Below are 24,854 nucleotides of genomic sequence, written 5' to 3' on the forward strand. Positions count from 1 at the left end.
AGTTATCTAACTCTCTCAGCACCCCCATGTGCCTGCTTGGATCATGGAGCTGCACTGCCTTCCTACTGATACCCCCACCACAGCCAGCTCCTGCTCCACGGATCCCCCGTACGACAACTGCCCACCTTTTGGCCAGCGAGAGAGAGCCAGGGAGAAGGAAATGGAGAGTGGAGTTGTGTGCCCTGCTGTAACCAGACTCCCAGGCCCCCAGAGCCCACTGCCTGGTCTGGCCCCAGCTGTGGCTGAGGTTCAGACAGTGGTCGGTGGGGGAAGAGGGCTTGGCATTTGGCCAGCTCACAGCTACTGCAACTGTAAAGAAGGCCTGGGAAGACAGGCCTGGGAAGCAGAGCTAAGCAGAGGCATAAACACAGCAAGAGGAGGAGACAGAGGAGGAGAACAGGGGTGTAGCTGGGGAGTTCATGTGAACCAAAGCCCAAGCCCATCACAGAGTGAGGAGCACCGGAGCGCTCTGTCTCTGTATGATAATCTCCCTGATGCTGAAACATCAAACAGCCTCCAGGACTTTGACACAGAAACAAGCCTCCAGGAACACTTGCAGGAGCAGATGCACAAAGCTGTAGCATCCAAACAAATCCAGGGATCGATGGAGGATGACTGTGCGACTGAAAAGATGCTCAGTAAAAGATGTTCTAGCAACCAGGACCAGAAACCAGACCAAGATGAGGAGCATGAACCGGAGCTACAGCTGGACTCAGGATCCTGTAGATTAACAGAAGGGGACCTGATGCAGCATCACCACCTCCCTACGTCGCTTCCTCAACATCTTACACAAAATTCCGCTCAGATGCGTCAAACCAAGTCTCACGACCCACCGCTGTGGCCTCCGGCTGATGTCAAACAGCCAAAACAGACATCGTCTCCCAGAGTGCCCCCTCCATTACCCCTGGCAGACCCCTCTGCCAGTGCTTTACGCAGCCTCCTCACCAGCCTGCAGCACCAGATAATGAAGCAGAGAGAGGAATATGAAGCACGGATAATCAGGTAACGTCAGCTTGTTTTTCTTTGTCCTACATTTTCTATTTATAAATCCCCAACAAAGATTAATTATGCCATGTGAAACAATATGAAGTATCTTAAAATGTAACGTGGTGATGCTTTTGGCTTTAATATTAGCATACACTTACAGCTCAATGACTTTAAGAATTTTCCAGCCTGTGGTGTATTTTCAATGAAGGGTAACACACTGTTCCCAGGCAAAGAAAGTGTGTACATGTGTCCACTCAGCTGTGCTGGTGTGGTCCATCAGTTGACTCCAAGCTTCACCCTACATCCTGTTTGGTTCACAGATCAGCGAGAGCCGATTCAATTTTGTCATAGTTTCCCACAGATCTCCTCATGATGTGCTATGATGGAAATGCTGCTTGTATACACACGAAACTGCATTTTGGATAACCAAAGTTGGGATTTGGGTTTTTTAGTCTGGAAATGGATGTGCATCTATGTTTGTGGCAAAATACTGGCAAATTAAGAAGAAACCTGCTTTTTTGTTGCCATCTAGTTAGCCAGCAAAAAAAAGAAGCACAGCCCGTGTGCATGACATATAGACCAGCTCATGACAGTGGAAAGAGAGCTAATTTAAGGGGCCATGCTGCTGACCTAGACACAACACATACCTCATTTATTACTGATATAGATAGACCAACACTCAGAGTAAGGTAATGCATTGGTAGTAGTGGAGATGACAATCCTTTTAGCTCAATAAGGATGGTATGAAAAGTCACAAAAGACAGCTTTAACTCTGCACACGAAGCTTTTGAACTATCCGTTCAGACTTTCCAACGAGACAGTGCTGTGATTTACCCCCTTCTTGATTTCTTAGTTTTTTACATATTAGTCACAGTTGCATGTTTCAGAGCGCAATACAAATTTTAACATTAGATGAAAATAACCAGGGTAAACACAAAATGCAGTTTTAAAATAACCATTTTATTAATTAAGGGGGGAAAAGCTATCCAAAATTGTGTAAAAAGAAAAAAGAAAGATCAATTGTTCCCTAAACCTAATAACTGGTTGTGCCACCCTTTGGAGCAAGAACTGTAATTAAGCATTTGGAATAATTGTGAGCCTTTCACTGTGGAGGACTCTGATCCACACCTCTTTGTAGAGTTGTTTTAATTCAGCCACACTGGAGGGTTTTCAGGCATGGACAGCCTGTTTGAAGCCATGCCAAAGCATCCGAGTTGGATTTAGAACTGGACTTTGACTAGGCCACTTCACTACCTTCATTCATTTTGGCTCATCATCATGCTGCATAACCCAAGTGTGAACGGATGGCCGGACATTCTCCTTCCGGATTTTCAATAGTTACAGCAAGTCATCCAGATGCTGAAGCAGCAAAACAGCCCCACACCATGACACTACCACCACCGTGTATGACTGTCGATATGACGTTCCTTTTATGAAATGCTGTCGTTTTTTTTGCCAGATGTAACAGGATGCAAACCTTGCAGAAAGTTTAACTTTGCCTCATCAGTCCACAGAATATTTTCACAAATCATCAAGAAGTTTTTTGTTCTGTTTTTTCAAATGTGAAACAAGCCTTTTTCTTTCTGATCAGCAGTGGGTTTCTCCTTGGAACTCTACAATGGAGGCCATTTTTACCCAGTTTCTTTCTTATTGCTGAATCATGAACTCTGACTTTAACGGAGGCAGGTGATGCCTGCCGTTCTTTAGATGTCGCCGAGGTACTCTTGGAGTAACTTTGGTAGGTCAGCCATCACTGTTCCATGTTTTCTCCATTTGTGGATAAAGGCTCTCTCTGTTGTTCACTAGTCCCAAAGCCACAAAAACAGCTTTGTAATTCTTTCTTGCTGGGCTTTTTTTTTTTTTTTAAATAAATGTGTTACTGTTTGAAACAAGTTAGCCTACTTCAGTTTGTCAGATTCTATTTAAGTGACTGCTTAGTTTAACACATATGGTAACAATGAGGCCTGGAGGTGCCCTGTGAAACTGAATTGGGCTTCCCAGAAAGTGTGGTTAATCATAGTTAAGTCATGATTTAATAAGCTGGCAGTGTTACTTTTTCATACAAGGTCAAGTAGGTTTGGATAGTGTTTTTCCCCTTAAAGGAAATCATTTAAAAACTTTTTTATTTTCACTCAGGTTACCTTGGATATTAAAATGTGTGTACTTTTACACAGGACTGCAATGATGCTGTTGATATAAGGAACGATCCAGTAATCCATCCTGTCATTTTTAAATAAATTAAAAATAAATTTGTATCCTTCACCCTATTTTTATCCTTTTTAACTTTAATATTGCTTCTCTTTTCCTCCTCACGTCATCAGTCTGGAGCAGAGAAATGAAGAGCTACAGATGGAGGTAGTTCGTCTGAAAACAAACCTCGCACAGCAGCGGCACTGGTACCAGGTTGTGCAGGCGAAGATCGTGGAATCTGAACGGGCACGGGCTGCCGCGGAAGCACACAACACCACGATGCAGAGGGAGATGGAGCAGTTTTTCGACATCTTTGGAGAGCTCAACAACGAGGAAAAGAAAACAGAACACATTGTGCAGAGCTTTTGAGAAAGCTTATGATACGAGCAGTGAGTGCAAAGAGTAGGAAATAAATGCACAAGATGAGCTGGTCATTACACTCTAACGAGGGTCTTTTATCACTATGTCACTAATAAAGCAATGTACAGTCATTTCCTCATGAAGAATCTGAGAATTGCACAAAACAGCATCAAAGAAAGAAAAATAATCACTGATGTCCACTTTATTAGCTGAGTATGGGCAAAAGATGTTGGCCAAAAGGTCATATTGTGGTCATTGCAATCACAGAGGACATCTCTGGAAATAAAAGGAGGAACAAACCGAGATGTACAGTGTATACAATGGAGTCTTTTCTTTTAAAAACATAGTAAACACATGAGATAACCTGAGCAACGTGATGCTCAGTCCTTATCTGCTAAGATTTGGAGAGTTGGATGGCCACTCCTCAGGTCATTTAAGGCATGACTGAAAGAATAAGGTCATGGTTGTGTACAACATAGTGCATAAGTTCTCGGTGACTCCATAGTGTCTTCTTTCTGCATGTCCATCACATGTGCAATCAGTTATGAAAAAAACGTTTAAAAAAAGAAGAACAAAGGGGGGGGCGCAGTATCTGCACAGTCCATTTATCTTTGACTTTCAATCTTCAGTTGAACTCAGGACTCCACAGTCTCACCCACGCTTAAACCACAGCATGTCTGCTTTCTCTCTGGGAACAGCTGGGTCAGATTATTCAAAGGACGAGTGCTGCACAGCATGTTCTTGTAAAACATACAACACACATTTAAGGCCAAAAAAACCAAAACAACAACAACAAAAAACAAACCCTCGTAAAACTACAACAGCTCCCTAACTCTAAAAGCTTTCTGAACTAAGAACGGAAACGTACTGTGAGTGAAAGAATGCTCTTGAATGCATTTCTTTGTATAGCAAGAACTACAATTTCTTACAGGTGTGAAGCCTTCATGCAGGTTAAAACGTGTCGTCTGATTTCATGATTCATTGTGTAACTTTTCCAGCACTAATGGAATGGTTTTAAAAAAAAAAAAAAAAAAAAAAAAAAAGAGAGAGAGAGAGACAGAAAAAAAGACAAAAGGGAGCAGTCCACACGTTTGTCAATGAAACGTTTTGACAAGAGGCTTAATTCCCACGGGCGTCACTGTGGTTGTGTGCAACACTCTGCAAGAACACACAAAAATAAATACAAGTATCTTGTTTTGCCTCTTCCGGATGTACAGGATTACGATTTTTTTTTTTTTGATGTACACACTTATAGTCAGTACCGTAAGTCAAATAAGGGTGATTGCAATATATATATAGATATAGATATATGTAGCTCCACAGACATGTTGAATTTCTTAACCAAACAAGCACATCCTATCTATTTGTAATGAAAGGGTCTACAGCCACTATGAGTGACATCTTTACATACAGTACATTGTATCGGGAAATAAACAGTAACACTGCAATCACAGCTTCCCCTCGCTGTCATGGGGAAAAGCTTAAAACCAACATCACTCAAGCCAATTAATTATTCAATTAAAAACAAAAACACTGTGCAGAACGCACCGCTGTAGAGATCTGCAATACTTTTGATGAAACTTTTGATCAGTGTTTGATCATGATTGATGCCATCAGTTTATGGTAAGCTTTTGTTCTTTGTGGCGTAACATGCACTAGAGCAGGTCGCAGTGTGATGCTTGCCTGCCCCGATTTCATGACGATGACCTCTGGTCTCGAATTGCTAAAAAAATAAAACTTTTAAAATACAGGCGTACAAAAACAAACGACTCCCTGGCAAATCAATATGGATGCATACACCGCATATAGGCAGGTGATCAAGTAAAACAATGGAGAAAACAGAGAGCACAGGTATCTTTTACCTGCAGGCAGCAGTTCCAACGACAGAGCGGGTAACAAATTAGAAAAATAAACCTGTCCATTGAGACTAAAGAGAAAAACTAAAGACATAAAGGGACAGAACAAGTGTATGTGGAGTTAAAAAACAAAGAAAAGAAAGGATGATGATGGCTGTTAAGCCCCTTTCAGACATGTACCCTCTCCTGACGGTGTCTGAACATGTTTGCTTCATGTATTCAAACCTGTGATGGCAAATCTCCTGGGTCAGACCTCGTAACAGTTACGTAACACTTCCAGCACGGCACAAGACTAAGAGCATGCAGGACATTAACGGTAACGAACACCAAAAGGTGTGCCGCGAACGCGTCTTTGTGAGTTGCTCAGCTCACAAGAGAACACCCTAAACAATAAAATATGTGCATATTAACATTTTAGCTCATAAACTTGGTTTGCAATAAGATTAAAACATTCCTCATTTTCATTATTCCCACTCATGAAGAAAGAGATTTGTTTTGGGGCCTGTGTGGGAAGGTTTTTCTCAGCAGCGCACGCACGCACAGAGTACCCCTGTTTGAGAACAACTCGCTCAAGAATGTGTTTCCGCTTAACTAAAGGCAATGCTGACAGTATTCAGGCATGTCATGTTTGTTGGTTTGAATCCATGAAAACACCGATGTAAAACTGACCGATGTCTGAAAGATTGTGCTGTCACTTTAACAGATTGCTGACTTCACCAATGTTATATATTCCATGTCTGAAAAGGGCTACTGATGTTTGGAGAGCGAAAACTGGAGATGGCAGGCGGGCAGACAGAGAGAGATGTGTGGAAAATGTCTGTGTTCAGTGATTCTCGTCCAGAGGTCCTGTCAGTGTGTCGATGCTGCTGCTGTCTGTGTCTGAGGCCAGGGTTTGCTCTGTGGACATGGACGAGATATCGTTGGCTGAAGAGGACTGGGAGGCCGAACCTGACACCACATCTGACACATTAAACACAAAAACAACAGACAGAACAGGAAATTTAGCTGCATATGGCAACAACATTTACACTTCCTAGTACATTGTTACTGGAACATCCACTCACAGCCGCTCTATTAGGTATACAGTGGGGCAAAAAAGTATTTAGTCAGCCACCGATTGTGTAAGTTCCCCCACCTAAAATGATGACAGAGGTCAGTAATTTGCACCAGAGGTACACTTCAACTGTGAGAGACAGAATGTGAAAAAAAAAATCCATGAATCCACATGGTAGGATTTGTAAAGAATTTATTCGTAAATCAGGGTGGAAAATAAGTATTTGGTCAATAACAAAAATACAACTCAATACTTTGTAACATAACCTTTGTTGGCAATAACAGAGGTCAAACGTTTACTATAGGTCTTTACCAGGTTTGCACACACAGTAGCTGGTATTTTGGCCCATTCCTCCATGCAGATCTTCTCGAGAGCAGTGATGTTTTGGGGCTGTCGCCGAGCAACACGGACTTTCACCTCCCGCCACAGATTTTCTATGGGGTTGAGGTCTGGAGACTGGCTAGGCCACTCCAGGACTTTCAAATGCTTCTTACGGAGCCACTCCTTTGTTGCCCGGGCGGTGTGTTTTGGATCATTGTCATGTTGGAAGACCCAGCCTCGTTTCATCTTCAAAGTTCTCACTGATGGAAGGAGGTTTTGGCTCAAAATCTCACGATACATGGCCCCATTCATTCTGTCCTTAACACGGATCAGTCGTCCTGTCCCCTTGGCAGAAAAACAGCCCCATAGCATGATGTTTCCACCCCCATGCTTCACAGTAGGTATGGTGTTCTTGGGATGCAACTCAGTATTCTTCTTCCTCCAAACACGACGAGTTGAGTTTATACCAAAAAGTTCTACTTTGGTTTCATCTGACCACATGACATTCTCCCAATCCTCTGCTGTATCATCCATGTGCTCTCTGGCAAACTTCAGACGGGCCTGGACATGCACTGGCTTCAGCAGCGGAACACGTCTGGCACTGCGGGATTTGATTCCCTGCCGTTGTAGTGTGTTACTGATGGTGACCTTTGTTACTTTGGTCCCAGCTCTCTGCAGGTCATTCACCAGGTCCCCCCGTGTGGTTCTGGGATCTTTGCTCACCGTTCTCATGATCATTTTGACCCCACGGGATGAGATCTTGCGTGGAGCCCCAGATCGAGGGAGATTATCAGTGGTCTTGTATGTCTTCCATTTTCTGATGATTGCTCCCACAGTTGATTTTTTCACACCAAGCTGCTTGCCTATTGTAGATTCACTCTTCCCAGTCTGGTGCAGGTCTACAATACTTTTCCTGGTGTCCTTCGAAAGCTCTTTGGTCTTGGCCATGGCGGAGTTTGGAGTCTGACTGTTTGAGGCTGTGGACAGGTGTCGTTTATACAGATGATGAGTTCAAACAGGTGCCATTCATACAGGTAACGAGTGGGGGACAGAAAAGCTTCTTACAGAAGACGTTACAGGTCTGTGAGAGCCAGAGATTTTCCTTGTTTGAGGTGACCAAATACTTATTTTCCACCCTAATTTACGAATAAATTCTTTACAAATCCTACCATGTGGATTCATGGATTTTTTTTTCACATTCTGTCTCTCACAGTTGAAGTGTACCTCTGGTGCAAATTACTGACCTCTGTCATCATTTTAAGTGGGGGAACTTGCACAATCGGTGGCTGACTAAATACTTTTTTGCCCCACTGTATGTAAAGAAGCCAAAACAGTTCATCCATGACTAGAAATCAGGCAGATCAATGAACTGTCACCATGGAAACAAGTTAATGTACTGCCGATCTGAGCATATGTAAGATGGACCCAGGAAGCATTGTGGGATTTTAATGTTTCAGTTTCAGCAGTTTTTTTAACTGCCCAAAAATAAATAAATACAACTGCCAATGTGAGGCTGGTAAAACTGATCTTTGATAGGAGGAGAGCATTGTCTTGTATCGTGTGACTACAGCACTAGCAAAGGCACACTAACAGCAAAACACAACGAAAATCATACCATCACTGGATAGGAAAAAAGGAAGAAAATACTACTGTCAACAAATACGCGAACAGCTACAGGAAATCATGACTACATGCAAAATCTATCAACAATGCAGTCCCATCCTAATTCTAGTAACTGATTTTAATGTTTTTGAAATCTTTTGAACTCAAAAACATTTAGCCTTAAAACTACTCATCTGTGGGAACTCAGTAGGCACGACATGTCTGGAAAACAGATTTGGGGGACAGAAAAGCTTCTTACAGAAGACGTTACAGGTCTGTGAGAGCCAGAGATTTTCCTTGTTTGAGGTAACCAAATACTTATTTTCCACCCTGATTTACGAATAAATTCTTTACAAATCCTACCATGTGAATTCATGGATTTTTTTTTTCACATTCTGTCTCTCACAGTTGAAGTGTACCTCTGGTGAAAATTACTGACCTCTGTCATCATTTTAAGTGGGGGAACTTGCACAATCGGTGGCTGACTAAATACTTTTTTGCCCCACTGTACCTGTTAAACTGATAATGCAAGTACCTAATCAGCCAATCGCATGACAGCAACTCAGTGCATTTAGGCATGCAGACATGCTCAAGACAACCTGCTGAAGTTCAAACGGAGAATCAGAATGGGAAAGAAAAATGATGTAAGTAACTTTGAATGTGGCATTGTCATTGGTGCCAGAGTAGTCTGAGTGTTTCAGAAACTACTGACCTACACAACCATCTCCAAGGTTTACAGAGAATGGTTTGAAAAATAGGAAATATCCAGCAAGCAGCAACTGAGGCTACAATTAACATGGGCTTACCACAGGTTTGAAAAATGTGACATTTAGATGGTAGAGTCAGAATTTGTCGTCGACAACATGAAAGCATCCTGCCTTGCATCAACAGGTCAGGCTACTACTGGTGATGTAATAGTCTGGAGCATATATTCTTGGCACATGTCGAGCACCTTAGTACCAATTAAGCATTATTTAAACATCACAGGCTACCTGAGGACTCTTGCTGACCATGTCCAGTGTATCCCTCTTATACTAGCTTCTTCTGCTAACAATCTCGAGCTGCTTTCTTGAACATGACAGCAAGTTCACTGCATTCAAACTGTCTACACAAATGGGCCAGATCGCAATCCAGGAGAGCTTCTTCGAGATGTGATGGAATGGGAGACTCACATCATGGACATGCAGCCGACAAATCTGCAGGAACCGTGTGAGGCTATCAAAGCAATATGGACCACAATTCCTGAGAAATGTTTCCAGCATCTTGTTGAATTTATGCAACGAACAATTAAGGACAGTTCTGAAGACAAAAAGGCAGTCCAGCAACGTACCACCAAGGTATACCTAACAGAGTGCATGTGTCCACAATGGCACATTTAAGGATACCCGTCTTATGGCCCATGAGAATGCCAGCAGACTCCTTAGCTACAGTAGGGCATTAAGATACTGTAGTTGTTTTAAGAGTATTGTACTGAAAGACAATATTTAGGGACAACTACTGTTTCCACTGCTGCATACTGACATATGTGTGTGTGAACGAAAAAAAAAAAAAATTATCTATCTCTATATCTATCTCTCATATATATATATATATATATATATATATATATATATATATATATCTCCATCCATCCACATACATGTACACACTGTTCTAGGACCCTTTTGCGCCTTGTGAACATCAAAGTGAGTGTTTGTTTTGGTGAAGCTGTCAGTGTGAAGCGTTTTTCAAACAGTGACACGTCCAGTGAGGCTGCAGCTTTGGGCTTATGCTAACAATTTTGGGCTGATAGAGGAAAACTTTGTACCTGAGCAATCTTCTTTCATTAGACCATTCTTGTTCCTCTCCTCCCAGTCAATCACCTCTTCATAAATAAGTTCTGTGGAGAAACAGAACAGGTTAATGGCTTTCAGTGGTGACCACACTCATGCCTGCACGTTCAACACAAAAGCAACAGCAACAGTAGAACAGCAGTTGCCCGGTATGGTGCGCTGCTGGTTTGCTTCTCTAGAGGTCAGTGTATCCCACCTTTCCACTGCTCAATAGTGTGCTCTCTCTCTTCCAACTGCTTGTCAGAAATCTGTGGAGGAGGCTGTGAAACAAAAGGAAATGTCACACACAGCCGCAGCACTGATGAAGTTTACCACAAATTGAGGGGAACTGCTTGCTCACCGCGTCGGCCTCTGCCGGGTCGTACCACACGTGAATGTAGGGGTGATTAAGAGCTTCTTCTACAGATATGCGGCACTCGGGATCAATGACTAGCATTTTGGAAAGCAAGTCCCGTGCTTGACTTGCTGTTATGACAACACAGGAAGGGCAGGATTACTATGGAAACAGGCTTACGACATCATTAAATTTAAGTATTCTGTTTGACAATTGAATATTGTCCCTGATGGTGTTTGGCCAACATGTCTGTCAATGTCAAGATTTGTTCCGTTTTATTTAATGATGTGACCTCTTAAACGACAACATTACACCGCAGAGTTTTACTAAATCTATGCAGTACAGGAGTATCATTGGATACTAAAAATAACACTCTACATAAAGAGAGTATCAAAAATTCTTACTCTTCAATTTGTCATGTTCTGACTCAGAAGGGAAGGCCCAGTCTGGGAAAAGCTCGGCAAAGCTGACACCAGGATACTGTGGCTTGTTCATCACATAGTTCCTCACAGTCTCCATCAGTCGGTTCATAAACTCTAGACTGGGTGTGCCCAGAATCTCAATCACCTTATTCCACTGGTCGATGTCTAGAAAACACACTTGTTATGGAAATCTCCAGTAAATTGATGGGCCTGTGCACATGTAAGCAAGTGAAAAGAACAGATGAAAAGGTACAGAATAGATCCGACATGTACACTAAATAATTTTGTATGAAAGCTAGCAAAGGTAAGCCTTAATTCACCAAAGCATAGGAGAGATGAAAATTTTGACCTTACAGGATTACCAATTATTACCATTCACACTCAGATTAACAAGAATTTGTGCTCTAAAGAAATGTAAATGCATCAAATAGATGCTGAGTCATTTTACTGTCAAATAACTACAAAAGCAATGATTTATATTGATAAGCTACAGATGTAACCACATCATGGCAACATATAAAAAGTCCCTAATCTGGGAACAATGGGTATCTGTCCCAATCCATCAGGTGGATATTGGCCAATTTCAGTTTAGGTTAATTTAGCCACTCTGTTAAGTGAACAGAGCAGTATTACAACCTGAAAAACCATTTTAGCATGGCTAAAAATACAGATGTGCACAGTCTGTTGACTTACTTCTGCGCAAGGCAATTACTTCAAAGGATGGGAAGCAATCTATCATCGACTCACACTTGTGCCCAGCATCCATTCTCAGCTACTCGGGTGTGAATGCAAAGGGGAAGCTGGGAGCTAAGAGGCAGCTTACATATGTAACAAGAGAGATTAATATTTATTGAAGAGAAACGGGAATTAGAGCCTGACCTATAATGGATGTATTAGGAGTAAAAACTTCTCTAAATTATCAGTGGGTTATGATCTGTAAAATAAATATTTCCTATCAGTGTATAATGAGTTAGACTCTGCAGAGAAAACACAAAACTTTAAGTTTAAACTCAGCCCGAGTGTTTTGTAAATCGTAAATTCAACAGCTGAGAAGATGCGAGTGTGCCGGGAGACCCACAAGACTAGAAATATTTGATAGAGTGTGAATGACGATGGAGGAGGAGGGACAACAACTGGCACAGAGACGATGAGAGCTGCGAAGGATACGATCAGTGCCCTGGAAGATGACGCTGCCCTTTACCATCTCTCCCATGATACACCCCACTGACCAGATGTCCACTGGGAACAGAAAACGCACAAGCACGCACAGATGCACACAAACACACACACATAACCACACAGAAGAGATATTAACTTAAAAGTGACCAGATAACATCAACTAGATAATACAATCCACACTGAAAGTATAGTAACATAAAGTGACACACAGAATGATGGAAATCATGCTCTATGGATTCAAATTTGAATGAGAAACATTTAAAATGCGAAACACGAGCTCTCATCGGTTTTGGTGCATCTGCCAGCAGAGTCGCGGCCTGAGGCTTTCATCATAGCCATCTTCAGGCTTTTCTTTCTCTCGGAGTCAGTCTCAGCTTTCCACGCCTTTCTCCACAGCCTGGCTTATCAGTTTGCACAGCTGTTGCGCTCTCCCTCATTTTTCATGTGTGTAATTGCACGCACTTAGCAGGACAGGCTGTATTTCGTTTCTCTCTCTCACTCTCCAAGTCGACTGCTTGCTTGTCAGTGGTCGTCAGGGGCAAATACCCATCAGCTCCTCTTTTTCCCTGAAATTCAGCTTCACTAAAAATTAAAAGTTCTCTCTCTGAAAATATCTCCAGAGAATCTACTCCAAGTCCACTCAGCCATTACATAAATGTAAACACTTGGCAGGTTTCACTCCTATAAATGATTGGTCTCACAGCTTAGCTACATTCTTTGAAGAGCAGTTCAAGGACTACTTCCATTTTGCAAACCTACCCCAATATGATGAGTCATATTTCATGCTCCACCCTGTAATTAACCCAGGTCAGAAAAGATTGAGATAACCTGTCTGTTTAGCAGATAAATAATATCATGGGTCAGGTTTCTATCTCTGACTGCAATGGCTATACTGACAACTACACGGCTCTACACAGAGTATACATTTCTCAGAATATTAACTTAACTATTGCTTTGATTCCCCCCTCCAGATGTGTTTTATACAACTAAATAAACAATTCTTGCCTTTAATAAACAAAAATATCTCAGTGTCTCCTGGCTCCAGACAGAGCAACCAACTGTTGTGTGAGATGAACAAGAAAGGATACAGTCCTTTCCAGGAAAGAGGACTTTGTGAGAAATCATTTCAGCCATTATGCAGCCAACTGACCACAGGTCCACTGCAGCAGAGTGGTGGTATAGTAAACATATTTGTTAACATCATGTTAATATATCAAGAGTCAAACTTACTATGACGAGTCAAAATCACCATTAAATGTTTCCACTTTGTACATGAGAACCATTGCTAATATACACTCACCTTTCACTTTATTAGGCACACCTGTTCACTGCTCACTAATGCAGATACCCAATCAGCCAGTCACATGACAGAAACCCAATTTAGTCATGCAGACATGCCTCAAGATGACCTGCTGTAGATCATAGTGAGATTCAGAATAGGGAAGAAAGTAGGGCTGGGTTTTGATTATCGATTAAAATCGATTCTGGCTTGGATAACGTGATATTGATTCATTAAAATCCTGAATCGATTTTTAAATATAAATTTATTTTGCCTGAAACGCCAGAATCTCAGGTTAAACCTCACAAAATTTCTACAACCACCAAACAGCTAAAACAGTAAATGAGAGCAGGTACACGGATTCTGCACAAAGATGTAAAAACAAAACGCAGACCCGGCGCATCCGAATCAGTGAGATGTTGCCTTTCTCACGCCGTCGGGGCTGAAAGCAGACTGATTTTGAAGCGTCGGCGGGCACTTTAGGTTTACGTCCTTTTTGCGCTCGATTCTGAAGCTGCATCTTTTATCTCTCTCCAAACAATATTGACTGAACCAGCCACTAAAGATGATCCAAACTACGCTTCACATAAACATCGTCACAAATTTCCTCTTACTTTTGCTGTTTTGCTTCCACCACGATAAAAATCACACTTCATGTAGAGCTCTCTCTCTCCCTCTCTAAATCAATAATCAAAACCCACCCCTAGTTATTACCCACCAGTCTACAGTGTCAGTCGCTGTTTGTTTTTTGTTTTTTTACTTACGACAAGAAAGCCTCATTTCGGCTGTTCAATACTGAACAAATTTAAACTTTTTAAAATTATGCAAAATTTCAAAATGCTTAGCTGTGTCTCTAATCAAACCTCAGTAACTTTGCTCTGCTTCGTTTTTGATCTACTGCACAATATTTTTAAGGTCATCTGCTACAAAAACCCAGACCAGGAAAACCGCCTTCATGTTTTTCTGTGTTTTATCCTCAGTTACTTTGACACAAAGGAATCTGCTGTGATGCTCACACCTTTGATAAAGTCTCACAAGTGTCAGCTTTCTTTTTATAGATATAAAAATATAGATATGTACTGATAAGTGATCAGAATTATAATATTTCTGACTGTCTGAGGCAAAATTTCCCCAATTCAAATCAAATGAATCGAATCGGATTGTGGATCGAATCGATTCGGGACCTTGTGAATCGGATTCGAATCGATCCTAGAAATCAGTGACGATAACCAGCCCTAGAAGAAATGCAATTTAAGCGACTCTGAAGGTGGCGTGGTTTTGGGGCTGCTGATCTGCTGGGAATTTCCCAGTTCTGAAGGTAGAAGGGAGACCAACCAAGTACCAGCAGGGTGCATCTAATAAAGTGTTCAGTGAGTGTTGTTGTTTGGGGTTTTTTTTGGGAGCATTAAATTAATCATAAAGTTTAAAAAAACCTGGCTTTTCGAGAACATGAAGAACTCCAGGGAGCAGCTTGTATTGATAGTCCTGATGGGTTAAATGATTTTCGGACACGCTACATAAAGTCATGTTAAACAGATTATTAGAAAATAATTATTCTGAAAGAGAGCAGTGTTACATGTTGACCAAGTAGTGTTTACATGATTTTTTTAAGGCTGGTTTGTACTCACCATTTTCCTTGTACTTCATACCGAGAATGACCTCCGGGGCACGGTAATATCTGGTCACCACGTACGGGGTCATCATGAAATTAGTGCAGGCTGTCCTAGCTAAGCCAAAGTCCAAGATCTTTAGTGTGCAATCTGACTTAACCACAATGTTACTGGGCTTCAGATCCTGAAGGGGGAAAAAAAATTCGATAAATCTTTAGGAAAACAGGCACAATAATCTTAAAGTTGACAAGCAGATGGAAACGTAATACAACCATTTTAACCACTTTATAAAGTAAACTTTGGAAGAATTATCTAAATACAAAATGAATAATGTTATTTCAGAATCAAAGATATACTCATTGGCTAATGCTAAAATACACAAAACAAGCAAAAGTTTAAATAAATGCAAATTTTTTCATGTATTAATAAATATTAAAGAGCTGTCAGGTTACAGACACAACATGGGAAACGTTACACTTTTAAGCGCTATTTAAGTATTAAGTTACTGTGTTTTCAGAGTGACTCTTTTAGCCAGCAACACATTTACTGCTTGCACTTACCCTGTGGATTATGCCAGCAGAGTGCAGGTGCCTGATTCCACAAAGGATCTGGTATAGCAGGTAGGACATCCTCTCGTGGTCTAGGTCCATATGGATCACCTGGCATAGGCTGGCATCCATTAGCTCCATCACCAGATACCTGAGAGGAGGGGAACAAGTGCAAACTGTGTTTGTGTGCTACTGTGCGAGAGCTACAAGTGCAAAGAAAAGAAACAAAATAACAGGAATTTAAAAAACAATCAGAAAGAAGACAAAATAAGAAAGCAGATAAAGGAAATGTGACAAAAGCAAAGCGTGAAAAATAGAAACCAGAGAGCGAATGAAAGCAACGCAGAGGATTAGAGAACGTTGGAAAGTAAATAAGAGGATGTTTGTTAAATGAAAAAAAGACACAAAATACTTCAGCTTAAATCTTTGCATGTGAGAGAAAACCAAAGCAGCCAAAAAACACTTGAGTGCCACTCACAGATCCTGAAATTCCTCCAGGGACTTCTGAGGCGTGAATACATTGATCAGACGGATGATCTGCAAGCAGAGAGACAAGCCGTTACTCTACTCTGTCGCTCTCCTACCTACTGGTGAGGCCCAACTAAAGGCACAGCAGGGCTTCTGTTACCCCAAACCAGAAATGTTATATTTAGTCCAAGGAGATGACTTGAACTTAAATTTATATTACATATGTTCTGGCTACCTCTTAATATTAGAAATATTGTCCAACACATGAGAAGATGGAAATTATCAACTTTAACATTTTTCTGCCACACCTCGGTTTAACCTTCATCAAATGTTCAACACATTTTATTGCAGGTCGAAAAAGAAGATTTACATTTTTGTGGTTGACACATTTGAGCAGCACCAGCTCCCTGTAGGCGCGCTTAGCGTGGGTCTGGTTCTGAAAGGGCCGACACAGCTTTTTCACTGCCACTGGTATACTGAGGACCGTATCTAGAGCAGAGCTGCAACAGATTTCATTAAAGAAAAAAAAGACAGAGACAAATGTTAGCAAAGAAGAAACTAAGTGCATCCCAGAGAAAACAGCTTATTCAAAAATTCCTAGTTACACATTCAGTTTCATTCACATTTTAAAAATAGTAAAAATAAAAATATAATTTTTTACGACCCTACTTTAAACATGATCGGGGCTGCACAGAGGAAAATAATCAGGTGTGAAATGTATAGTTTTCAGGGTTTTTATCGGTTTTCAGCGTTATTTTGTTATCGTTTTTATCGTTTACTCTGTTTTCCTGGGTCTTTTTACGTGTGTTATGAATAAATTTTCTTTTTTCCGGTACTAGTTTTATTTTGTTATACTTATCCGCGACACCTTAAAGGCTGGTCCATGAAAATATTGTCGGGCATAAACCGGTCCGTGGCGCAAAAAAGGTTGGGGACCGCCGACCTAAACCACAGCAGTTTAACTCTCAGTAAAATGTATTTATATAGCACTTTTCACAGACAGAAATCACAAAGTGCTTCATAATAAAACCTACGAAAATAAAAGTATAACACAACAATGCAAATTAATAGAATACAACATAAAACAGGTGTGGGGTGCGTGTGAGGATAGATGACTCACGACTGCAGACCAAATCTACCCATGGGTTTGTACCCATAAAGCAACCTGAACCCGAACTGAATGGGGGCAGTGATTTACTGAAACATGTACAAAAACACATTTAAATACAGTATATGAGTGAAAGGGAGACTATATATAATTCCAACAAGTTTGAAAGTTAAAAATTGAGATGAACATCTTTAAACGTCTACACAGCCTGAGCCTGAGTCACGTAGTCTTCAGGAATAGTTCTCCAGGCTTCTTTAAGTAGATTCAAAGCTGTTCTTTGGATGTCATTTTCCATTGACTCAACTAAGGAAATCTGAATAAATTGTGTTTCTGTCTAACAAAGTGCCTAAAGACACACATTATATTACATTGGTTCTTTGCTAATATGTCTGTTTTGTACACCTAACTTAAGGGATCAACACTGAATCATCCCATAAGATATGTATATGTAAAATATGTATTTTACCTGGTTAATGTGTGTGGCAGGGCATGCTCTGCAGCGCCGCTGCAGGGGAGGCGGACGCACCTGAGCGCCACCCGCAATCACGCCTCGCCGCCTTGACATCTGCGCTATCTGTGCTGTTGTGTTGGTATGTGTCGGGCTGTGAGCTGAAAAGCTACAACTGGCTGTATGTGTACAGCAACCGTGTGTGAAAAGTGGCCTATAAAGAGGTGCTGAAAAGCATGTTCATGCAAACATCGTCGGTTCTGCCGTGGTATGTTTACAATGGGACTTCTGCTCCTGAACCTCTGCTAACCTCCAAATAACTTCTAGTTATTTGGAGAGGAAAGGATAATGGCTGCTGAAGAAAGAATGCCATTGGTCGAAAAGAGAGGTAAAACGATTTCAGTGGTGTGGAAACATTATGGGCTCGTGGAGTTAGACGTGGATCAAGTAGACATAGTGTGTAAACTTTGCTACGGTGTCGTAGCTGCACCACAGAGCAACACTACAAATGTATTCAATCATTTGAAGACCGCTCACAAAGTGACATACGATCAAACAATGAAGGAGCAGCAACTTTAGTTGACATACCTCAATGTCAGTTTGATGCAATTGTGCATTGTGTGGCTGCACAGCTTGCCTTGATGTTTGGTTATTTGTATGCATAAATATTATGCAGTATTTTTAAGTTCACTAAAAATTAATGTTTACATTTTTCATTTAGTTTTTATATTGCAAACATTTGCACTGTTATCAGTATTTGCACACTATTTTATATTATTTTTTGACAATCTTTAAAGCCATTATTCAACACATTGTTATTGTTAAATAAATATTATCAAATAATCGAGATCTCAATTTCAGTGAAAATAATCGTGATTATCATTTTTGCCATAATCAAGCAGCCGTAGTTCACAATAGAGAACAGCTGCTGACATAATGTGGATCTGAAGATCCATAATTGGCCTACCTGGGGTTGAAAGTCTCGATAAATGCACGGCGTTTTGGCGGGTACACCGGCTTCCGCGAGTGTGACGCTTATTTTGAGCAATGAAAAAATAATAGAATATAATTTTATTTTTATATTTCAATATCACAATAATCTTCCAATTTAGAACTACAAGTTAAAAAAGAACTAACATAAATAAAATACACTTCAGCTAAATACTTCCAGTTTATTTTCCCAAACCACGCGGAACCGCAGGTTGCCGACCCCTGGTGTAAGTGGTTTAACAAACAAAAACACAAAACAAAAATACAAATCTTCTGAAAATGGTCAGGTACATGGACTGGCCTCAAAAAGCAGCCAATCTCCAAAGAAAACCTTTGAAGACCATCAGAAAGCCTGGAGAAAGATTGCTCAAGAACAGAGCCAGAAAATCTGGCTCCTTGGAAACAAAACAAAGAAATAATGGCTCAGGACTTTTGCACAGTACTCTGCAAGTCTGACATTCAGGGAAATGTATCTAAAATTAAATTCAAGCTCCGTTTGATATAATCATGTAGCCAATAATGAATTAAGTCAAGGGTGCCAATATTTCTAATCAATAGCTTCAACAAATGTGAGATTTTCAGCTTGGAACAATGATATTGACATAACAGTACTTTTTCCAGCAACATTTACACTCATGATGGAAGCAAAAACACAGCTGACACTACTGATCACATTAACTGTGTCTCTATTTAAGAGTCGCTGCAAGCTGTGACACTTGATAATGAGCCAGCTTATCTAACACCTGACCCCAAAGGGGCTCAACCGATTCAGCAACAATCACTAACATGTGAATTATACAGCGTCAGATCTACACCGTAACCCCATTTTAATCCTACGCCACAATATTCTAAGTAACCTACACCTCCTGAGAAATGTAACTATGTGTTAACTTGAATGGTATGGAAGTTTATGGTGTAGGGAAAAAAGGAGTTTTTGTTTACTATGCAAGTTAGAATGCAGATTTCCCAAAGCAGTCTAAAGTTTTAACCTGTGCCCATTTAATCAATCAAAGACTGAAAAAAACTTCTTTGTCTTACCAAACAATGCCTTGGGCGCCAGAGCCAATGGGCCGCAGCTGCTGGTAGCGTCTGAGTACAGTGAAGGTGGAGTCCACCACCTGAACACTGTAGAACTGCCCCTCCGCCTCACTCATCCTGCTGAACAGTCAGGACCACCAGCGCTGTCTGCAGGACAAAGGAAAACAAAACAGATGAATATCACCACGTTCTAATCTCATGTACGCTCTCCTCTGCTCTCCGTTTCAAAGTGTGTGAAAAGGGCTGGAGAGGAGCACACAGCACAGCTTAACACATGAGAGACAGGCTCAGTTGAATGTAGCATTTTATTGAGGTAAAAACTTTGAAAACCTTCTAAAACTAAAGATGAACTTGTGTGTTAGGGCCCAAAAAATATCTAATCCAAGATTAACTTTGACTTGATTTGCATGGAACTTTAAATGCTTTCATTGATTAATTGATAACCTTACGTTTCTCCAATATTTTTTATGATAACAGAAGCATAAGGCTGGAGCTAAAGGCTGAGCCTTTAATGTTTGGTGTGCTTGTTAAAACAGAGGAGAGAGAAAGCTAACAGCTTACAGTTCCCTCAGTAAACACGAACATACCACGCACACTCACACAGGCAGCATTTAGCTTGAGTCTCTTCATTATTTCTTGAACTGCATCCAGCTTCACTACAAGTGTGCGTTCAGCTATCAGCACTGGATGAGCACATACATGTTAATAAATTACACGATGTGTTTGAGTGTTTATAACAAAATATGAAAGTGTTTCTTGGCAATAGTTTATGTGCGCATGTGCATACATCTGTGGGCGAGAACACATAATCGTGTAGCTACGCAACACCAAGCAGTCACGGCTGTTTGTCATTCCTTCAGAAGACAGTCATCAGTTTAAAGCAGACCAATTTTTTTCCGCCTTTAGCGGGGAACAGCGAGACAAGCACTCACTGGATTTCGTGGTCACAGACACAAAGTACTGACGAGAAAAATAAAGGATGTTTATGATCAAATGGACCAGAAAAAAAAAAACCTGTAAAGCTAAAGTCACTGCAATAAGCAAAGAGCTACATAAGGAATTAGAAAGAGAACTGCTGTCAGATATCAAAGTGTGTGTCTTTAGTTTAAATGTTCAACTGGAGACGGAAACATTTATTTAAAAATTAATCAAAAGAAAATCTAATAATTGTAGTTCATTCTCCAATAATCAAGAATTAGCGTGCAAATTATTTCAATTATACATTTACCTGAAGGTGATGCGTATTCTGAGTTTTATACAAGGAATACATTTCAAAATTAGCTGGAAGAAGGGGTCACATACCACTGTGCTGCATCACACTCAGTAAGTGCCACATTGTTGAATTAAGCTAGGCCATCAGTAAAAGATCACTGCCTGGAGATCAAACTAAGTTCCTTCAAAACCTATACATGCCTCAGCTGGGCCTTTTCCATGCCATGTAAAGCATAACAGCCACTGGTAATTGTTTTCAAACATGTCCTAAATAATCTCCAGTGCATGTGTGTGTGTGGATTTTCATTGTTCGCTTCGCAGTTTTAACTTCCATTTTGAGATGAAGAAAGAAAGTTATGTGTAAATAATATTACTGGTTGATATGCACTGGTATAGAGCTATATCAGCCAAACATTGTTATCGACAAATAAGGCGACATTTACTGATGGCACTGGTCCACGTCTCTGCTTGCCATTGTATATGATTGTTTATTTCCTACTGTGGTTTGTTATGACTTATTTGCCTGCTTGTAGGCCGGGGTTTTTGCCCATGAACAAACACTGGGAAAAAGCCTTCACGTGTAGGAGGTACCGATCTGCAACCTTGCCATTAGTCAGATGAAAAATGAATCCTTCTCAGTTACTTTCTTCCTCTGCCTGTCTCCTCTCTTTCAAACATAAATCCAGCTGGCTCTCTGACTACACCCAAAGGAAAAACTCCAAAGACCTTTACTTCCTTCATTCTTTTTGTTTTTCACAACTTCTTTGGCTTTGTCCTTTTCCTATTGTGCTACTAACATCCCCCTCAATTGCCTCGTTCCTACGGCCTCCTCACAGATATCTCCAATGATGGTCCTGACAGATATATATTTTCATGACTGCTGTGACTGACACGCAAGCTGAGCTTTTCTGTTTACATACATGTAAAACGTAGGTACAGGCAAAACAGCATGCTAATACCAAAGCTGTACTGCACGTCTCAACAGCACAGATCTTAGGCCACAGGACACAAACACCTTCTGCTAAAAAATACAGAAAAGACTATTTTAGCCTCACTGACAACAGCATTTTGAGATATTTATATTTTTTCATATAAGAGCTGGTGTGCAGCTTTTGCAACACACACATCAAGTTAAAGCATGCTCTGAGGAGACCATTACTCATAACCAAAACCACTGTAGCTTCATCAGTCACCTGGTGCCAGGTTAGTCACAACTACTGGGTCATTCTAAAGTCGATTCAGCACAAACACTGACAGGGAACAACTGTTTGATTAAAGCTACATACCGCTCAGAAAGCCAAACAGAAACATAGGCAGACACCTGCCACAGTTCTGGGCAGCAGGCTCTGAGGAATTTATTTAAAATCAAAAGGGAAATCGATCGTGTGGAAAAAAGTTCCCCAGAGATTCCTCAGCAACTGTGGGTACACTAAAAGGAAGAGACATCCCAGAACAAACTGCTTATGAATGATACCATTAATCATTACTAGCCAAGGTTAAGGGCGACACTGATGCAGCTGATCCTGTGAATGCAGATAAACTGCTAAAACACTTTATCAATCGCTACAGAGAAAACAAACAAAACACTGCTTTAGGTTGATGATTATTTTAAAAAGGATGATTAAACCATGTTAACCACAAAACTGCCTATTAATCTCAAAGCTTACAGGGAACACTGTCATCAACAGTGTCTCCATTTTTTCCCCTCAGACTGAATTAAAGGTAGACGTAGCTACTATGACATCATCCACTGGTTTGTGAAGTCCTGTTTTAACTCTTTTCCACATAAAGACGAGATTTAATGACCTCACCCGTACCCTTAATGGTGAGTTTCGATACCTCAGTATATATCAATAACCCTGATGACCTCACTAATGATGCAAACCCAGTCATTTTGTTCTATAAGCAGGCCTGAAATATGACAGAATCCGCTCAGTTCAGAAAAGAGCTTCAAGGGTTACTCGTAGTAAGAGTAAAAGCCTCGAGCCGAGTGTTTTCGCCGTGTCATATCTGGTTGGTGTTTTGAAAAGCGATGTGACAAGCGAGGGGTGAGTCTGACAGTGACACCGCAGGCTCAATAAGCACACCGTGTGTGATCCTCCTTTCTGAAAATTAGAATACCCAAAATTTACTAAATGGAGTTTATGTTGTATCGAAGATATGAGCGACTGAGCTCATTATGTCATCAGGAAAGTGTTTACAGAGGTCAAGCCTGAGGTCTGTTTTCCCGTAAACTTCTGCAGAACCGGAAAACACTGGTATCGGGGCCCTTGTGGCCATTGTTCACACATTCTCACTTACACAGTTATATATATTTACTCCCATAAATCAAGGCAGAATATAATCAACCAGTTGGGGAATATTACCTATTATACAAACCCTCCTGTGTACTATAGAGATTGAAAATGTGACGTCAACAGCGGAAAACACCAGCCCACGTAGCCATTTGAAAAAAAAAAAAGAAAAGGCTTAAGATACTTCTCAGTTGGTTTCACTTTTCAGGCCTGGAAGCCTTATTAATTTAATTTTTTTAACTGTTTTCTATGCAGCAATAGTTTATCAGAATCAGAATAGTATAGAATATCCAGCTTAGCTGGATGTTTTCTTAGTGCAAACAGTGTTACAGTTTTATGCCTGAGAAAATGTACTCAAATAAACTGTAAAGAATACAGTTATCTGGAATATGAATGAAAAGATGGGGGTTACGTACTCTTTCTCTTACCTGATGATACTTATTACACTAATCCATATTTATGCAATGGTATGATGATCAAAGAGTTGATGAGAGAAGTGACCTTCACACAAGCATCATGGACCTCAACCAAAGCTCGTGGCAGTGACTGTTCAGTTCAGTCTAGTCCAGGCTTGGGGGTCTGACGTGGCCTAGACTTGGGAGTTAAGATGGGGAGTCAGTGAGCTGGCTATGAGATCATATTAGCATGGCCTGAAGCCTCAGCATCTCATCTCGATGTAGCAGAGTTACAAAACACAGCAGGGATGGGTAAAACTACACGGGAGTCTACTGCTGCTGAACTAGACACACCAAATTAGTCTTTGAGAGCAGTCTCCCGGGGAAGAAGAAGGATGCAAATTAAAACACAGCAAACTTGGACACACTCTGAACATCCATGTGATCCCACTAAAAAGTTCAGTGCGCACAAAGTGGCTGAATCACTGACGGGCTCGCCTTGCCAATGACATGCCAGAAAAACCTAGCTTGGGCTGTGAAAAAAAAAAATCCCCCTAGTTTTCATTGCATCTGCACCTGCGCTTGTGGTGACTGTGGTTAAGGTTTGTGAGCAGGCCTACACAAATGTCATTAATTTGGACTACATGTGTGTTTTCGAGGCTCTGTGGGTAAGGTATGCGCACTGACAGCTAGACGACGTGAATTTTTAGCATTTCATAGCGCCACACGCCTGCTCTACAACAGACACACACACACACACACACACACACACACACACACACAGAGTGAGGTATGAAGTCACCCGGGTATGACACACCGTGGCCGCAGCACTGTTGGCACTCGGTGCTTTAACACAGTCAGAAACCATCGGTTTACACAGCTAAAGTTACACCAGCATTAACGACATCTGACTTTCCAAAACCTCAGTAAAGGTACGAAGTTAGCAGGGCCTACACTACCATTGTTTTTCAATTCTGTGGGCAGCAATGCGGTAGTCAGGCTGAACTGTAAGCTCCGGCGGACTAGAGAACGGGCAGCAGGATGCAGCTGCTGCGGCGAGACCTACCTTCTCCCTTCGCCTCTCCCAGGGCACTCCCATGCATCGAAAATATAGATAAAACACTCCCCGAGCTCCTCAGGCACAACCTGGGCTTGGAAAAGTTGAAAAGGACGGTCGGCCCGGCTGTCACGACTGACAGACCTTCCTTTAGTTCCTAGCTAACTCCAGCGGCAGCACGGACGGACGGGTGCGGAGGAAGGGAACGCCACAACAAGCAGAGACCCAGCACAAGCATGACGTCATCACGCAGAGTTTACGTGGGCGCAA

General features: G+C 41.2%; 2 protein-coding genes across 2 annotated transcripts; one reads left to right on the forward strand and one right to left on the reverse strand.

The window, feature by feature from the left end:
• Positions 1 to 3,842, forward strand: LOC309715282 (uncharacterized protein). The gene is made up of 2 exons (XM_082548279.1): positions 1 to 1,002; positions 3,309 to 3,842. Exons 1-2 carry the CDS (start codon positions 44 to 46, stop codon positions 3,544 to 3,546), a joined length of 1,197 nt encoding a protein of 398 aa, XP_082404405.1. The 5' UTR covers positions 1 to 43; the 3' UTR covers positions 3,547 to 3,842.
• mapk9 (mitogen-activated protein kinase 9) lies at positions 3,722 to 24,822 on the reverse strand. Its single transcript, XM_082548267.1, has 12 exons — positions 24,594 to 24,822; positions 19,627 to 19,773; positions 16,413 to 16,542; positions 16,053 to 16,111; positions 15,587 to 15,725; positions 15,045 to 15,210; positions 12,126 to 12,197; positions 10,941 to 11,123; positions 10,543 to 10,667; positions 10,399 to 10,462; positions 10,178 to 10,249; positions 3,722 to 6,353 (listed from the first exon to the last, which is right to left on the reverse strand). The coding sequence occupies exons 2-12, from the start codon at positions 19,740 to 19,742 to the stop codon at positions 6,217 to 6,219; spliced, it is 1,263 nt and encodes a 420-aa protein (XP_082404393.1). The 5' UTR covers positions 19,743 to 19,773; positions 24,594 to 24,822; the 3' UTR covers positions 3,722 to 6,216.
• Between the last annotated feature and the right edge of the window lie 32 nt (positions 24,823 to 24,854).

Source organism: Aulonocara stuartgranti (assembly GCF_965226115.1).
Source record: "Aulonocara stuartgranti genome assembly, chromosome: 2".
Lineage (NCBI taxonomy): Eukaryota > Metazoa > Chordata > Actinopteri > Cichliformes > Cichlidae > Aulonocara > Aulonocara stuartgranti.

Bases quoted from the DNA above. Each gene is read 5' to 3' on its own strand.
- LOC309715282 (XM_082548279.1), top strand. From the start codon at position 44: ATGGAGCTGCACTGCCTTCCTACTGATACCCCCACCACAGCCAGCTCC. The intron at 1,003-3,308 runs GTAACGTCAGCT...TCACGTCATCAG, and splicing joins TATGAAGCACGGATAATCAG to TCTGGAGCAGAGAAATGAAG.
- mapk9 (XM_082548267.1), bottom strand. From the start codon at position 19,742: ATGAGTGAGGCGGAGGGGCAGTTCTACAGTGTTCAGGTGGTGGACTCC. The intron at 15,726-16,052 runs GTGAGTGGCACT...CCCTCCTCTCAG, and splicing joins CTGGAGGAATTTCAGGATCT to GTATCTGGTGATGGAGCTAA. The intron at 12,198-15,044 runs GTGAGTACAAAC...TTCTGTTCCCAG, and splicing joins TATGAAGTACAAGGAAAATG to TGGACATCTGGTCAGTGGGG.